Here is a 19,079-nt window from a genome sequence, read left to right as displayed (position 1 = left end):
CCTTCTCTGGAGGCAAAAACTAGGCAGGGCTAAAAACGAAAACAGCGGTACCATCATGCAAACCGGCTTCATTATTAATTAGCTGTCTCCAATATCAGCCCTCTAACTGGACTTTAGTTCACTTCCTTTCCCGTTTCCCACAGCAGCTACTTCAGAACATCACCACCATACACACACACTTCCTAGTCCGTCTCGCACCATGCCCTAGAGCTGCAGTGGCGCTCACTGTCCCTAAGCTCGCCGCAGTAGAGGGTGGTCACCCCGCAAAACTGGGGCTCTAACTAACAACAAGGCAGAGGGGCAACAATTATATCTCAATAAAGCTAGGGAAAAAAATTAATGAAATTTTTTTTTAATTAAAAAATAGATCCTTGGGGCTCCTGGGTTGCTCAGTCAGTTGAGGTCCAACTCTTGATTTTGGCTCAGGTCATGATCACAGGGTGGTAGGATAGAGCCCTGCATCAGCGTGGAGGCTGCTTAAGATTTCTCTCTCTCTCTCTGCCCCCCTCCCCAGCTCACATGCGCTCTCTCTTTCTCTCTCTATCTGTATATATATATAAAATAAATGAAATAAATAAATGAAATAAATATAATATATATAATAAAATAAAATAAAGTCCTCAGTTAAAATTCACACTCAGAGCCATGTGTTGGTTATTTAATATTACCATGCTTATAAATAAAAGGAACTGGAAGATACATTATGTCACCACTTGAAGAAGAGAAGAGAATGTCACACGAGGAATGGGAGATAGAGAGGCCAGAGAGAAAGATGTGAGGTTGGTAGCTTCATGGATTGAGAGTAGAGGCAGAGCTAAAAAAAAAAAAAACTTGGAAATATAGAAATTAATATTCAATTTATAATTATTTATAATTTTTAGATTTTATCTTTTTTCATCACCATCTCATAAAATTGATCTTGTATATATACCATATTAGTGTGTATGCACGCATGTGTGTAAGTATGGAAGTAGTAATTTAAAAACCTTTTTTTGAATTAATATGATAGGAAAGAGGCAAAAGCAAACGAAGAAAGCAGGGGAGCAGAGGCAGGGGCAAGGATGGGACTGTAAGCCATGAGAATGTGCAGGAAGCTTGTGAAGAGCTTGGACTTCTACAGAATATGGAAAGACATCTGAATTATTTTAGCTAAAACTTTAAGATCCAAATGGATATCGGTACCTTAAAAAAAACTCTTGTTTTTGGTATCTAAAAAAAATCTTAAATACATACAAAACACCGACAACAATGTATATACCCTCAAAGTGTGTATACAGGTTCTTAGGACATATTCCTAAGGGAAAATAAAAAAAAATAAAAAAAAAAACACACACACACATGAAGAACTGTTTGTGAAAAGACATTCATAGCCCCTACTCAGGGAACCGTGCATTTTGGAAACAAGGTGCCATTTCATACCTATCAGTTTAACAAATCTCTCAAAATTCTGACAATACTCATTGTTGGGAAGGAAGTAGAACAGTGCACAAAGCACAAAAACTGTTTGTGGTGTTTCAATGGGTGCAGCTCCTTAGAAGAGCAGCTAAGCAACATGTAGTGAAGCTGACAAGGCACCCGGCCAAGAAGCCCCAGTCTCACTGTGTATCAACCCCAGGAAAACAGGTGTCTGTGGGGACTTGAACAAGAATGGTCACTAGAGCAGGAGAAGTACAAAACTCAGTTGGAAATTACTGAGATGTCCATCAAAAGGAGGATGAACAAATGTCACGTATCTATAAAAAGAAATTCTACAGGGGCGCCTGGGTGGCTCAGTCGGTTAAGCATCTGACTCTTGATCTCAGCTTAGGTCTTGATCTCAGAGCCGTGAATTGAAGCCCAGCATTGGGCATGAAGTCTACTTTAAAAAAAAAAAAAAAGAAAAAGTAATGTTATAAATCACTTTACATGGATGAATAAGAGATAGAGGGACAGATAAATCTCAAAAACATAGCTAGTTATAACTTCCCACATGTCCCGTTCTTTACTTCACACATAGGTAGTTTTTAAGAATCATCCCTTGGGGCACCTGGGTGGTTCAGTCAGTTAAGCGTCCGACTTCTACTCAGGTCATCATCTTACGGTTTGTGAGTTTGAGCCCTGGGTCGGGCCCACTTTGGATTCTGTGTCTCCCTTTCTCTCTGCTCCTCCCCCGCTCACACTCTGTCTCTCTCTCTCTCCTTCAAAACTAAACATTCAAGAATCATCCCTTGCGATCCATATGCAAAAGTAAGATTAAACTAATACGAAGATAACAAAATGATAAAGAATCTGATGAAATGTTAACTTATCCTCAAGAAAATAAATATGCAGTTCTCACACTGAAAAGATTTAACTGAAAAAGTGTTTAATATAAAAATCAAGAAAGAATTGTTTTGCCGACTATAAGCAGGTGACTGTGCTTTCTAGGTGAGATTACCATGGCACCAGGTGATATTATCATAACCTGCTGTCAGTCAAACTTAAAACAACAAAAAGTTTACTTTTTCAAGTTTAAAAAATAAATCTGGCAAAGTAAACCTGATCTTAGGTCAATAGTTAATAGTATTTCCACCATCGACAACGCTTCATGCAAAGCAAGCTTTACTTCCAGCTGAAAAGTAATTTAAGCTCTTGCAACTTTTATCTAGAATATAGGAAAATTACCCATTTGCAGAATTAACAGAAGCCTGCTGACACAGACTCGACAGAAACTATTTTTTAACATTTCTGAGATAAAGGACAATTGGATAAAGACCAATTGCATTGATAGCTGCTGTATGAGATAACACATGAATCCACATGCTGCCTCACACTGAAAAGGAAAAACAGTGCAATCATATTCAGGATGCCATCGAAGGAGACACTATAATGTGCCCCTTTCTAGTTCATAATGAAAAAGACAGATGTTGGCATATTAGAAGTCTAAAGGAATCAATAAAAGGTTTGGACACTGTAACCCCAGCACCCAACAGTGCTGGTACCTAGTAGGTGCTCCAATGCCACACAAATCATCAAGAGAGGAATACATAAAAGAAAGAAAGGAGCAAGGGAGGGGTTCAAGCATTTTACTTCAGAGCCATCTTCTTGATAAGTAGTGTTCATTCATTCATTTATTCATGCAGTTCAGTTAATTATATTTACTAGCTGCTAAAGATTGAGAAAAACAACCCCCCACAACTGCCAGCCTAAGGCTACCCGTTCTCTTACACTTGAACTTTTGATCAGGTAACTCTCCGTGTTAAAAACGGTATTATTCCTTTATCCTTCGACACAATGCTCTTCCAAGGAATAATTTTAATTATTATCCACCTTTGTGAAGCATAGCTGAAGTGAATAAAATAAGATTAATGTACCTCATGCTTAATAATATTTATATAAATCTATTTACTCTCCCATATATTAATATATTCAAATATTCACTATATCTTTGTGCCTTTGACTATATATATATATATATATATATATATATATATGTGCCTTTGACTTTACATTAGTTTTACAGTAGCTATACACCAGCTATACATTTTACAGTAGTTAGTGTAAAGGAGAAAAATCCATTAATTACATCCTCACTCTTAATTCACCTACTTTTTAAAATAAGATGCTTAATTTTGAACATATTCCTATATTTCATTAAAAATAAGAATGTATTTTTTTTTATTAAATTCCTAATTCTAACATTTCAATGCACGAGGACAAGCCTGCCAATCTTTCAAGTACTTACAATCAAGAAATGAAAATTTACTCAGCCAAGAGAATGTAAACATAAATAAAAATGCTAAAACTTTCCTGTTCTAACTATCATTTATCACTCAGTCTTTTGTAATAATGTACACTTTTTAAATGCCATATATAAAACTGGAAACCTCCAGAATATAGACTTGGTATCTACCATATATTTTTGAAATACACAAGCAACTGGAAGATAAGAGAAGTAGGGAAAGGTACAACTCAAAGAAAAGGTGCAGCTTTTTAACCTTATCTTCCCAACGTTTCGACAAGTTTCCAATGGCATTCTCCCAAATATTCCTTCCTTTTATTTTTTCCCTTCCTTTTAATTTTTGAAAGTGAGGCTGAAAAATTTGTTCAGTTTTAAATTTAAAAAGCTAAACTACATTATCTTATTTGAATGGAGATTTAAAAACTGCCAAATTTGAAAGCAGCATAAGCGTTGCTCTTTTACTGTAGATGACATATTCTCTGTCAACTTCCTCTGTTTCTTCATGAGTCACACCATACTTTATTGTATAAACAAATAAAACATTGTAAAGAGTATTTCCAAAATATTTTTAAAGCCAGCAATCCCACACTCACTTTAAAAGAGTGGAAGGGAAAACAACTCTTTCGCATTATCTGTGGCTGTTCTGCTTCATTCACGATCATTATTAAGCCCTTGAAAATAAAGAAGAGTTACTGTCTGCACCGTGACATAGCCAGTGTTCCTCTCTGCAAACAGCACCACTTATTTACAAATAACAACAGACACAGAGATAACAGCTTATTCCTTTCAGCTTATGAAATGCTCCATTCCGTATGAAAGACTACACTTGAGGATACATTGAAGCCCCTGGTCATAATTATGGATCCTTCCAAAAACAGATGATCATTTCGTTGCTTGTTTAATTTAAGGCAATGTGACTGGAACGAACACAAATAAATTACATAAAAGAAAATAGAAGAATCATCCCAGCAGGCGGATTCCAATTGCACTGGTAGGTAGCTTCCTGTGCACAATTCCAGATCTGAATGCAGACTGTGTACAGGATAAACTTGTCTTCCGGCACCAGTTGCCAGCACTGTTTTCTCCCTTCCTTTAAAAGTTCCTTCATCTCACAATAATGTGGGTGCCCACTACATCCATACACGCAAGCAATCATTCCCATCGGTCACACCCAAAGGGCTGCTTCAAAACCAGGCTTCCATGGGATTCTATAAAAGCTATGAGAGAAGGGACCATACTACAGTCTTTTATAACCCAGAATACCACTTAAAAAGCAGGTTAACACTGTTGGAGTAGGAGACATAAATGAAATATTTGAAAATCAAAATATCAAAAACAGCAAATCTACTTACATTATTTGAGAAGTGAATTGATTTCCCCATTAAATTTCTCTCAAGCAGCCAGTTTTCCCAATAAAGTGTGTTGGCTTCTTTCTTCTTAGAAAAATAAAGACTTTGAATTGTTTTCAGATATTCTGATGGCACAGAAACTAGATAGTAGGCAATTTACTTACTGATAAAGTCACCTGCTCAATTTTGGTACAGTAGATGTGATTTCTCAAACTGCTTTTAGTATGTATGTTTAAGCTTGTTTTTATGGACATAATCCTAAAGCTACTTACTGTATTTATTAAATTAAAAGCAGTTATTCTTCTTATAAAAGAATGTATTCCAGTAAAGTTAGCCTTTAGGCAAATTTATTCTAAATTTGTTTTGCCTTCTCATGATTCTTAAATAAAACTTGACATTCCACAAAGGGCGAAAACAACCACTTATAACATGTTATATTTAAGAAAGCGCCTACCATTTTCATTTTTACGATTAATATTTAAGTAAACAGCAAAACTCAAGGGCACCTGGGTGGCTCAGTCAGTTAAGCATCCAACTTTGGCTCAAGTCATGATCTCACAGTTCGTGAGTTTGAGCCCCGCATCAGGCTCTGTGCTGATAGCCCAGAGCCTGGAGCCTCCTTCAGATTCTGTGTAGCCATCTCTCCCCCTTCCCAGCAAAACTCAACCTATTGAATATAACAAAATTTATTAAACAGAAAAATTTTTCAATGTAGATAAATTACCTGACACTGTGGTAGATAGAGACAATCCCATGTATTTCTACTTCTTATTTGTCACCAAACTTTTAGCAATATCACCACAATTTTTCAGCAGCCTGAACCCATTTTAAAAGTAAATAATTCAAGTGTATTTTTCCCAATCATTTGAACCTAATATATTCTCTTTTTTTTTTTTGTTTTTTTAAGTAATCTCCACACCCAACATAGGGCTTGAACTCACAACCCTCAGATCAAGAGTTGCATGCTCTACCAACTGAGCCAGCCAGGCACCCCATGATGTATTCTATCTTGATCAATTTATCCAACAATGTGTAAAAGGTTTGTTAAGATATCTTTGAAGGTAGAAGAAAATGTTCAACATTCACTGAGTGCCAATATATTAGCAACGATAGCACTTTCTTTCACTTCTATAATTAGCTCTGCTATCCAAAAAGGTCGGTTTCATTGGTCATGATCTTCTTCAGCCATATATTCTTACTTGAAAGGATTAGTTTTGACATTAAAAGATAAGAAATCATTATGAAGCTTTCCTGTTCAATAAACTTTAATGACTCAAACTCAAGTTGATGCTCTAAATCTCCTTCCATGTGAGTCCAGCTCACCTTTTCAAGCACAGAATCTCCACCACACTCCCCATCCCTGTTCTGGTCAGACTGGTTTATTCACTGCCCTTTACCTCTAGAATGTATTGTCCATATTGTGCATGTTGTCATTTCCATGAGAAAAAAACCATCACATCACTCTGTGTATGTGGTTATAGTCTTCCGGTTCAGCCAGTTCAAATCACAAATCTTTGCTTACAAGGCATATCAACATGTTTTCCTCCAACAATTTCATATGAATAAATCCCATAACAGACATAAAGTTGTTTTCTAAGACATCTAAAAAATCACTAAAGTAATAACATCTTAAAATTTGACATATCACAGTTTCCCTAAGAAAATCACTAATTCATCATGAACTACATTTTAACTCCACTTAAATTTTATCCTGATTCATTGTATTTATGTTATTTAATGAACATAGTTTTAAAAATTAATCAGCTTTGTGATTTAGTTATGCATGTAAACAAAGCACAAATTATTTAAATAGACTGACAATAATATACATAAAGGAAAAGGAATACTAACAAAAGTCTATTTTGCTTTGAACAAAAGCAATAAATTTGTTTGAAAAGTAGTATAATCTAGATATTTTCATTCTAATCATATACAGTTAAGCTAATGTTTTATAAAAGGAAAAATAAATTAAGCTATTTTATTGTAGTAATAAGGGGCTTTATGGAGATGATGACTAAAATAAGGGAAAGATCATCTATTTTCCAATGTGCCTTGTAATTTTATAACCCATTAATTTTATTTCTGAACATACTGTTTGAATTAAGGTTGAGTTCTGGTCTTAGCTGATCCTTAAATATCCAATTAATATTTCCTATTTTACTGTTTATCAGACTTGTCTGCACTTTGACATATCACACTGGTGCTCTTATGAAAACCACATGAGGTAGCCAGGGGAAAAACTTAGACAAATATTTCTTCAAATCATATTTTTAAAAATAAATCTATAATTTCCCAGTTAAAAGCAATGAGATTTTATGTAACAGAATACTAAAATCTAATAATTATGTCCATTCATACTGCAGTAAAACCATAGGTCAGAATACTGAGGGACCTGGAAGGACCCACAAAGGACACATATTTCCAAGGACTATTTCACTAATATAAAAGTTTTCCCAGTCCAACTCAGTATTTATGTCCTGATTGACCTCAGAAATAATGACCTTTTTCTGAGGGTTAAAAGAAGTTAAAACTTCATTTTGTTCCAGAATGATGGTATGCAAAGGTAAGAAAACCTAGCCCAAGTGTACCAGGATAATGGTAATAGGAAGATTGCATAACAAGACTTCTCCTTAGTTTCAGAAATCAAGATACATTTACCTTGAAAAGCAGCAGCATTTCGCGATATTAGAAACTTTAATGTGGAGCTGGATGATTGAAGAACTTCCTGCATATCTTGGCGAGCTGCAGTCTGGTATCTCTCCTCCATCTTCCTGGTGCAACAGGTAGGTTTTTTGGATATGCAAACCTGTAGATCAGGTCCTGGAACAGATGTAATATTTTTCAGAATAATCACCTGTTTATTTGATTACCATTACATGTCACATGTCAGGCATTAATGATCAGAAGGGGCTCATGTACTATGTGAGAAATTGATTTACTAGAGCAGTTGCTGTTAAAAAAAAAATGTATGTATTGTCCAAGAAGCCAACCATGAAACAAAATGTTGTAAACTATTAACTCTTTGCTCAAATATTTTATTAACATTTTGATCAAATATTAAATATGTCTATTCAATTAACTAATTACTATTACCTGACAAATACATTATATAACAGGAAACAAATTAACTGTTACATATAAGTACAGAGCTACATCAGGAAACTTTTATTTTTGCTTATTTTGTTAATTCAGCCAAAAGTATTTGATCTAAATACGTTAATCAGAAGTGTATGGGCTAGAGGCGCCTAGGTAGCTCAATTGGTTAAGCGTCTGATTTTGGCTCAGGTCACGATCTCATGGTTTGTGGGTCTGAACTCACAGTTCACAGGTTTGGATTCTCTGTCTCTCTCTCTTTGCCCCAACCCGGCTTGCTCTCTCTCTCTCTCAAAAATAAACAATAAAAATAAACATAAAAAAAAAAGAAGGACGTGGGCTAAAACAATTATTTATTTCCTGAGGAAATAAAATCAAAGTTTGTACATCAAATAAAGGTGAAAAAACTTCACCTGATTTCTCAACTCAGCATTACACTTGCGATTCTTATGGAAGAAGCAGTTATCAGCAATAACAGTATAATGGGGGACTGAGATCCTCCATGGTCCAAACCCACCATCCAAATTTCTACTCATTCCCTAGTTTACTACAGACAATTCCTACCATTAAAAGTACATTTAGTTTTACAACCATATTCAGAAAACTTCCAGAAAGATGCAGATTACATGGAATATGAAGTTGTTACACATATGTAATAGTTGTAGTTAGAAAAATGCTAATAGAATTAACAACTCTTATCCCAGATGAGCTAAAACCTCATTCTATACCAGAATAATATGCAAATACAAAAAAAAAGTATTTTTATAGCCAAGTTTACCAGTACAATGATCATAGGCAAAACACGTAACAAGACAGGGGAGGCACCTTTATACACAGCAGACGAGCTAGAGAACAAAGAGGTAAAGGGGCATGGATAGTGCCTATCGAGGAGAACACTGATGGGACATCATGGTTTGGGCCCTAGAGCATCCCAAGGCTAGCCAGGTTTTATGTAAAGCTCAGCAGAGTTTTCTTTTCATGGCCTAATAGAATACATTATTTCCTTATCTTAGGGTAGGAAAAACAGTTGTGGCCTTATTGGTGACGGGGAAGTTTCATAGCACACATGTCAGCTCTTCAGTGACCAACTCTACATCAGCAAATATAAAATACCCATGTGTGCACATACGCATGCCATACAGACACTGTCAAACCCCTCCTTTTTCACACAGAGTAGACCTCAGGCCTCACATCTCCAAAAGTTGGTTCTGGGTAAGATCAAAACATGTGAAATCGGCCAATACAGGACACCAAAATTTGTAATAATTTTGGCTTTAGTTTGTTTACGTTAGACAAATAAAAAATGACAACATTTGAGCATTTCTCAAAGGCAAAAAAGCATAAAATATTGATGTGTGTCACAGCAGGTAATATTTTGGCAACTGTTTTTCATTTTTCTTGGCTAAAAGTATACAAAAGCAAATTCTACTTTAAGACTGATTGAAAGAAAAAGCTGTCTTCCCAGTTTTATTCCTAAATGGAAGGACTAGGGAATTAAGAGTTCAGAGAAGAATAGAGATTGGAGGAAAGAACAAATAAATAAACATGAAAGTATATAAACATATTTAGTATGGTAAGGACTGCTAGGTAATAACAATAGTAACAACAATAACAACAACAATAATAGATCTTTGTAAATGTCTCTCCAGAATTCAAACACCAAGGTCCTTTGCTAGACCACGTTCTTAAACATAGCTTATGAAGGCACCAAGTTGTGACCACTCCAACCTCCCTCTCACTCCAGCCTTATCTCAAGTAACACTGCCCACTGTACCCTTCCCTTCACACATGGGCCTATTTCAGCCCTTCATGTTCACCAAGTGCCCTCTTGCCTCAGGGCCACTTTCTCCATGCTCGGCGCTCTGGAAGGGATGCTCTCATCCTACATGTGCTCACCCACACATATGGAAAACACACACCTCCTCCTAATTCATTGCCATCTATTTTTCTTTACATGTGAACTCAGCCTTCCCGCGAGAACCTTCCTTAGCCTCCCAGACAGCTCTTGTCTTTATTATATGCTCTTGAAGTGCACCATTCCTCTCCATTGCACTTATCATGGTGCAATGTTATATTCCTTCATGTGATGACTAATTAATTCCTTCATGTAACTGTAAAGCTCCACATGAGGGAATTTTTGCTCATTGTTATATCCCAGTTGACCAGTACAGCGCCTAAAAAAACATAGAGACTCCATTTTTATTCACCAAACCTATAGTTGAGGATCTAATGTGAATAAACATCATCTTATTGAATCCTCACATTAACCATATGATGTAGAGACCATTACTACCACATTTTACATATGAGGAAATGGAGACATGAAGAGGATTTGAAAACTGCCCGATATCACATACCTATGTCACACACTACAAAATGGTGGAGCTGGTGATCGAAAACAGGCAGAGTGATTCCCAAAGTATCTTCTTCACCATCACTCTACTGAGAGGAAAGCTGTAGCCTTAAATCTATAAATGGTTTGTCTACAGATATGACTGGCCATTTTTGATTCGTCTTCTTGAAAGAAGTCATCTGTTTGGTAAGTTACCAAATTTTAGGTCAGGAACCATCCAAGGAATTTTATTCAAAAAACAAAATAGGCTTGGGGAGCCTAGGTGGCTCAGTCAATTAGGTGTGCAACTCTGGATTTCAGCTCAGGTCATGATCTCAGGGTTGTGGGATTGAGCACCACATCCAGCCCCACATCTTTGGATTCTCTCTCTCTCTCTCTTTTTTTCTCTCTGCCCATCCCCTGCTCGCATTCTCACATATTCTCTCTCTCTCTCTCTCTCAAAATAAATGAGCATTAAAAAAGTCATCTAAAATATGAAGTTATAAAGATGCCATTTGCGTTTTCACCCAATTTTAAATGGTGGAAAGTACAGTTAGAAAGGTACTGCAAATGGCCTTGACTGTTGTCCTAAACATAACAAGGGAGAGAGACTATCTCCTATCTCACAGCTCTGAATAAGCATGGACAGCAATTTAGAACACTTAAGAGCAAATACGTTCTTCACGCTGATGAGCATCTGCACTGATTAATCCAGACTTTCATTCAGAATCTTGGTGGATGATAATGACAACAACATAACACTAAACTCCAATGCAAAGCAGGACAATAATTCAAAGATCTAGTTATGTTTAACCAGCACAACATTTTCCTCAGTATCCAGAGTTGGGGTGGCGGTGGAGGGGGAAAGAGTCCACAAGAAACTAGTTCCCATGCTTCCTGTATCAGCCCAAAAGACAGAGGAGATGAACCAAACACCCTCAGGGGAAGGACCATACCTTACATTTTGCTCACAGTATAAGCCCAGATGTCATAATAAGCTGTATGTTGATAAAACGCCCAACATGGGAGGCTGCGGTTCTCCCACTGTAAACAGAACAAACATTATAAGAAAGCAAAGCCAGACGGAACCCAAGCAGATACCATGTAGGTACCAAGACTCATTTTTAGCATATTTCAAAAGCCTGGTTTCAAAGAACATGGCATAACTGAGGATGCTATGAAACAGCAAGAGAGCACAGTCAAGGCTCAGAGGCAGCAGTCATGTTTCCGAATGGCAAAATCAACCTCTGCAAGAATTAAATTACTAAAAGCAAATGAAATTAAAAATAAAACAGCAGGCTCCTTGCTGAAGGATATTCAACCAGAATTTCAGGGGCTTTTCCTGATCTCTCACCCAGAAGCAGCAGGACTGGTGACTATGACTTCCTTTCTGTTTTCCTGCATGAGAAACTGTTAGAGCCATCTCCCTGCTTCTGGATGGTTTTTTCAAATGTGTTAAAATAGGAGCATTGGGAGTCATCCTGGAAAGATGGCAGCCGTGAAGGCATAGTTTTCACTATCTCCAAATCCCCACATAAACCAGATGGAACAACTAGAAAATAAATCCAAGAAATATAACAAAACTAGATGATAGAGAATTCCCACAATTTCAAAATATAAACGGGGGGTTAGGGGGTGGAAATCAGCAACAGCCACAGATTTTCCCATTATCAGAGTCTGGGCAGTGGGGAGAAGCACTGAGGACAGGACAACCCCCAAACAGCCAACAGAATTTGCCAGAAAGTACAGTGGGCCAATTTGAGAACAGCAGCAGAAACAGGGACGCTTTTGCCCTCTCGATTACCGGGTATGTGCAAATGACCTACGATAGAAGGCAGTGAATGATCAGGAGCTATCCGAACCTGTGAACTCTTAAAACAGATCAAGCAGCCTCTTTTCCAGGATAGAACTCCACACAGAAAAAGTTCTGGAAGTGGAATCAAAATTTAACAGAATAGGGATCCAAGAAGCACAGATAAAGAAGGTCTAGACCAATGTGAGAATGGAATTAAAGCCAAGGAATTTCAGAAAAGAAGCACCCATAATTTTAAATGCTACACAGAAACGGAAGAAGTTCTGTAAAGCTAGAAAAGCTTTTCTGAAGCCAGCCTCAACCTAAATGTCCAGGAAAACAATACTCCCTTCCTATAGAATGAGCAACAAAAAATACTGCAGTCAAATCTCACACAGAGTTGTTATGATAAAAAAGAGAGTAAGGAACAGAAAAATCGCCCACAGACAAAGAAAGCATGCTAGAAAGATATGCCCCTAAAAAGAAAAACAAAAGATAAAAGATAATGAAAGAAAACATGGAAGAATAACACAAAGCAGTATCAGAAAACCTGACAGATGCAGTGCCCATACTCGGTACAGAACAAAAGATGAAAGAACAAGTTCTGAAATGAAGACTAAACCAGAAGGAACACAGGAGCCAGTCACACAAAGGTAATGCCCTACGGGAAAGAAAATGAAAAATAAGAAATTTTCAAAAATCAAAATGAATGGATAGATTTGAAAAACAGCAATAACAAACACTCTCGTAATACCAGTTCCCAAAGAAAAAAACAGGAAAAATGCTAAAAACTACATTTCATGTTACGCTACAACTGTGAAGGGCACAGATAAAACAAATAATTAGGGAATATTCAAATTCTACTGTCTAATTCTACCCTGTATTTTCAAAATTGAGATTTTTTTTTAGTGTGGAGGCATAAAGAAGAAGTAAGTCTGTAATCTTGAATTTGAATTGAAGTATCAACATGAAATAATGAAAAACTTTACCTCTGAAAGTACATATTTCCTAGCTTCCCTGAAAAGGCCTAGAAACAATGACCAACTGAGTGGCAAAGGGCATCCCTTGTGCCCAGATTATCATCTTGAAATACTACTTTTCACAAGAAGAAATCAGTGCTTCTTAAAGAAATGCCTCATCCTAGGTCAAGAGCAGGCAAAAACAAGATGACAAACTAGCCAAAGCACCCTGTCCACCACACAGTGAAGAAGCTACCAAATAATTAGCGGGGTCTCATCAAAAGGATTCAGGAGCTAGGTTAGGGCACTAGGGCTGTCATAAAATACAACAGACTGGTCAGTTAAACAACAGAAATTTATTTGCTCACAGTTCTGGAGACTGGAAGTCCAAGATCAAGGTGCTGACAAGCTAGGTATCTCCTGAGATCTCCTTGTCTTGCATATAGCCACCTTCTCCCTATGTCCTTGCATGACCTTCTCTTTGTGCATTTGTACCCCTGGTACCTTTCTCTCTTCTTATAAGGACACAATTCATATCGGATAGGACCCATCCTCATGACCTCATTTAACCTTCCTTCCTTCCTTCCTTAAAGGCCGTATCTCTAAATAGAGCCATATTGGGTGCTAGGGCTTCAACTTATGAATTTGAAGGGGGGGGGGGGGGGGCTGGGAGGAAATAATTTAGTCTAACACAGCAGCCAATTTCAAAAGGTTTCTACTGGTTAAACCTGGAACAACCTGAGCCTCAATAATAATAATTGTAATGAAGGGTGCCTGGGTCGCTCAGTCTGTTGGGCGTCCGACTTCGGCTCAGGTCACGATCTCACGGTTCATGAGTTTGAGCCCTCACGGGCTCTGTGCTGACAGCTCGGAGCCTGGAGCCTGATTTGAATTCTGTGTCTCCCTCTCTCTCTGTTCCTCCCTGCTCACACTCTGTCTCTCTCTCTCAAAAATAAAGATTAAAAAATTATTTTAATAAAAAAATAATAATTGTAATGAGCTACAATTAATCAAATATGCTTAGACCCAAGGGTTTTCTATATCTGTGCTTTATTTTGTAATAAAAAAATAGTTTTAGAATAGAACTGCTTGTTGATTACATACGTTCTCTTTTTGTTTCAAACATTTACTCTCCCCCAGTCAACTTACAGGATTTTTATACTTGTAGCACAAACCAGCTTTATTGATGGCTTACATAGAAAAGAGCCCTTGGTACCAAGACCCTGAGATCAAGATATATTTCAGGATCACCAGAGTGGATATTACATGTCATAAAATACCAAATGCTCACCACACGAAAACAGGACCTTGGAATTGAGAGTAGGAGGAGTACACTGGTAAACTTGCTCCTCCTATCTTTTCTGAGATTGTCTTCTTGCCGTAAATTCAGAAAGTGATAGGAGTTTGTAAAATGTTATATGGTGATAGGGTTCTGACTGAGTCAAATGTATTCCTTCACCCAGCTAGAAAAAAAAATACTTAAGTCCATGAATCCAGCAAGAATCATGACAATGGCATTGGATCTGCTGAACACTGGCCAGCATCTGTTCCCTCTCCTGGAAATTTACTCTCAGTTCAACCTCTTGCTCACTCACATACATGCTATCCAAATGAGACTGATACACATAGACACGTATCTACACATATATAATGATGAGTCTAGACTGCTTAAAACATAGCATCCTATCCTGTCAGCACAGTGATTGATTCAGAAATAGCCAGTCACAAGAAAGAAATGCAAAAAGATATTTGCCAAGGCATCTAGGAAAGCAAAGCTTTCTTGCTTCGGCTGGAACTGAATTTAATGGCACAGGGACGCAGGGCTTGCAGATGCCACAGTCACTTCCCGGCTCGGAGTCAAGCCTGGATCTACCACAGCCTCTTCTGTCACCTGCCATATAACGAGATCCGGCCAATACAACAGCAATAATAGTGCGCAGGGTTACAGCAGGCTAAACATGCCACTCTCTTTTATGCTTTATTCCAGAACTTCAAAAGGACTTGCTATTAAATGGAGGGTCAAATAACACCTGTTTAGTGCCTGTTCCAGTTTCCTGCTCTGTGGTAATAACTTTTATGTCCAAGAAACAATAAGAAAGATTCCACTGCAGTGTGGCAGTGCTACCAATGGAGAACAGCCATTAACTCCGGACAAAATACAACAACCAATGACCTGAAAGCTCTGGAGAGTGAACAAAAGAAGAAAGATTCTGGAAGGGAGTCAATATTTAGAAGAAGGGAAACGCCATAGGGTTAGTCTCCTATCTCGGTGGCTTTTAGTCTGAGGGCATCCCATCTATAAAGTGACTACCAATTAAAAAAAAAAACTCAGTCTTTTTAGGAATTAAGCACAAGATGATAGATATCGAGGAAATCACTGTTGGTAGAAACAGCGAGGAAGGGAGAAACACCAGGAAGTAGTGGGCCAGAGAGAAGGAACCCAATTGCTCTATGCACACTCTGCCCAAATCTCTGGCTAATCCCGACACTACACCTCACGTGGCCAAGGCAGACTGTAAGTAGTCCAGCTACTGGCAAGATAAAGAAAAGGAACTAAATTAAAATTGCAATAGCTTCCCAAGAGATACAACTGACAGTTTGAGTCCAACCAGAGTAATCTTCTCTGAAGACAAAGACATTAACACCCTTTGGAGGAGTATCATAGAATCCAGAGATACCAATAGCATAACATTCACAGTGTCCAGGGGACAATCTAAAATAACTGGACATATGAAGAATCTGTATTACGGCGACCCATTGTCAAGAGATAAGGCAATAATTCAGACCAACCTGAGATGATCCAGATGTTAGAATAAACAGGGAAGGGCTCTAAAGAGCTATTATAACTCTGTTCAATGAAGTAAAAGGAACATGTGCTCTGAAAATTATAGAATAAGAAATCTTAAGAGAGAAAAAGAAACTGCAAAGAAAAACAAAATGCAAATTCTGTAACTGAAAAATACAACATATGAAATAAAAATTTCACTGGGTGGGCTTGATAGCTAAATAGAGATGACAGAGGAGAGTCAGAGGACATTAAGAGACCAATAGAAAGTATCCAATGTGAAGAAGAGCTAAAACTTGAAAATACAGAGAGACAAACAGACATAAATAGTGCCTCAGAGAGCTGTGGGAGAGTATCAGAAAATGTAACATATAAGATTAGAGTCCCAGAAGGCAAAAAGATAAAATGCTCCATGAAATAATAACTTTAAATTTCCCAAATTGGTAAGAACCACAAATTAAGAGATTTTAAAAGCTCACTGAACCCCAAGCAAAATAAATACAAAGAAAATCATGCCTAAGCACATTATAGTCAAACTACTGAAAGCCAAATATAAAAAGAAAAGGAAAGAAGCCCTGTATGTGAACAAAGGGGAGAAAGATAGGAGATGAGGTAGGTTCACACAATGCCTTCTAGATCACACTTAGGAGGGATTTTCACAATGAAGAAAGGAAGTAGGGGGGAAACATGATTTGATTTTGTTCTTACAAGTGCACCTAATTGCTATTTTGACCATAAGTATTTCTGTATTGCAGATGAGAGTTAAGATTGGGTAGAAGTAATGAGAAGTGGTTAGATCAGACACATACATTGGAGGCGGAGATAACTTGGATGTCTTGGGTGGGATCTGACAGGTGAGAAGGAAACAGGAATTACAGATAAGCCTTAGTATTTGGGCCTGGATGCATCCGTGGTACTGGTCATAGAAACGGAGAATGCACAGGGTGTGCAGATTTGCAAGGAGCCCTGGCAAGAGATCCACACTGAAACTGTAAGTTTGGGAGTTTGACACACAAATGGTACTAAATAATGAGGGTTTCAATGAGACCAACTAAGGGAAGAGTTTCATTTATTAAATTTAGAACGTTTCTCATCCTTAGGCCAGACCATTGGGGTTGTTGGGGAGTTTTTTTTGCTTTTGGGGGTTCTTCTGTTTTGCTTTGTTTTCTTTGTGAGAGAGCTGCCCTGTGTGTGGTAGGATAGGAGCATTTCTGAATTCCACCCACTGGATGTCAGAGGCACGCTCCCCAGTTGTGACCCCAGACATTGCTAAACATACCCCTTGGGCATAATCAATGGTCTCTGGGTGAGAAGCACTGGCCGAAGACAAATGTTGGTGATAAAGAAGCGTTTTTTTTTTCCAATATATGAAATATATTGTCAAATTGGTTTCCATACAACACCCAGTGCTCATCCCAAAAGGTGCCCTCCTCCATACCCATCACCCACCCTCCCCTCCCTCTCACCCCCCATCAACCCTCAGTTTGTTCTCAGTTTTTAACAGTCTCTTATGCTTTGGCTCTCTCCCACTCTAACCTCTTTTTTTTTTTCCTTCCCCTCCCTCATGGGTTCCTGTTAAGTTTCTCAGGATCCACATAAGAGTGAAAACATATGGTATCTATCTTTCTCTGTATGGCTTATTTCACTTAGCATAACACTCTCCAGTTCCATCCACGTTGCTACAAAGGGCCATATTTCATTCTTTCTCATTGCCACGTAGTACTTCATTGTGTATATAAACCACAATTTCTTTATCCATTCATCAGTTGATGGACATTTAGGCTCTTTCCATAATTTGGCTATTGTTGAGAGTGCTGCTATAAACACTGGGGTACAAGTGCCCCTATGCATCAGTACTCCTGTATCCCTTGGGTAAATTCCTCGCAGTGCTACTGCTGGGTCATAGGGTAGGTCTATTTTTAATTTTTTGAGAAACGTCCACACTGTTTTCCAGAACGGCTGCACCAATTTGCATTCCCACCAACAGTGCAAGAGGGTTCCCGTTTCTCCACATCCTCTATCTATATAGATATCCACATCCAGCATCTATATAGTCTCCTGATTTGTTCATTTTGGCCACTCTGACTGGCGTGAGGTGATATCTGAGTGTGGTTTTGATCTGTATTTCCCTGATGAGGAGCGACGTTGAACATCTTTTCATGTGCCATCCGGATGTCTTCTTTAGAGAAGTGTCTATTCATGTTTTCTGCCCATTTCTTCACTGGATTATTTGTTTTTCGGGTGTGGAATTTGGTGAGCTCCTTATAGATTTTGTATACTAGCCCTTTGTCCAATATATCATTTGCAAATATCTTTTCCCATTCCGTTGGTTGCCTTTTAGTTTTGTTGATTGTTTCCTTTGCTGTGCAGAAGCTTTTTATCTTCATGAGGTCCCAGTAGTTCATTTTTGCTTTTAATTCCCTTGCCTTTGGGGATGTGTCAAGTAAGAAATTGCTACGACTGAGATCAGAGAGGTCTTTTCCTGCTTTCTCCTCCAGGGTTTTGATGGTTTCCTGTCTCACCTTCAGGTCCTTTATCCATTTTGAGTTTATTTTTGTGAATGGTGTGAGAAAGTGGTCTAGTTTCATCCTTCTGCATGTTGCTGTCCAGTTCTCCCAGCACCATTTGTTAAAGACACTGTCTTTTTTCCATTGGATGTTCTTTCCTGCTTTGTCAAAGATGAGTTGGCCATACTTTTGTGGGTCTAGTTCTGCGGTTTCTATTCTATTCCATTGGTCTATGTGTCTGTTTTTGTGCCAATACCATGCTGTCTTGATGATGACAGCTTTGTAGTAGAGGCTAAAGTCTGGGATTGTGATGCCTCCTGCTTTGGTCTTCTTCAAAATTACTTTGGCTATTCGGGGCCTTTTGTGGTTCCATATGAATTTTAGGATTGCTTGTTCTAGCTTCGAGAAGAATGACTGCTGCAATTTTGATTGGGATTGCATTGAATGTGTAGATAGCTTTGGGTAGTATTGACATTTTGACAATATTTATTCTTCCAGTCCATGAGCACGGAATGTTTTTCCATTTCTTTATATCTTCTTCAATTTCCTTCATAAGCTCTCT

The 19,079-nt window shown here is 37.9% G+C and overlaps 1 protein-coding gene across 1 annotated transcript in view; it reads right to left on the bottom strand.

The window, feature by feature from the left end:
• GPC5 (glypican 5) overlaps positions 1 to 19,079 on the bottom strand; it is a 682,201-nt gene that overhangs the window by 628,777 nt on the left and 34,345 nt on the right. Inside the window, exon 2 of the mRNA XM_047075274.1 lies at positions 7,708 to 7,869. Within this exon, the coding sequence (XP_046931230.1) occupies positions 7,708 to 7,869 (162 nt within the window). The remainder of the gene's footprint in view (positions 1 to 7,707; positions 7,870 to 19,079) is intronic.

The sequence above is a fragment of the Lynx rufus genome, unplaced genomic scaffold (genome assembly GCF_022079265.1).
Source record: "Lynx rufus isolate CCGP_SWC_20201006 ecotype Redwood Valley unplaced genomic scaffold, mLynRuf1.p SCAF_1, whole genome shotgun sequence".
NCBI classification, from domain to species: Eukaryota; Metazoa; Chordata; class Mammalia; order Carnivora; family Felidae; genus Lynx; species Lynx rufus.
This window is presented reverse-complemented; position numbering and strand designations above follow the sequence as displayed.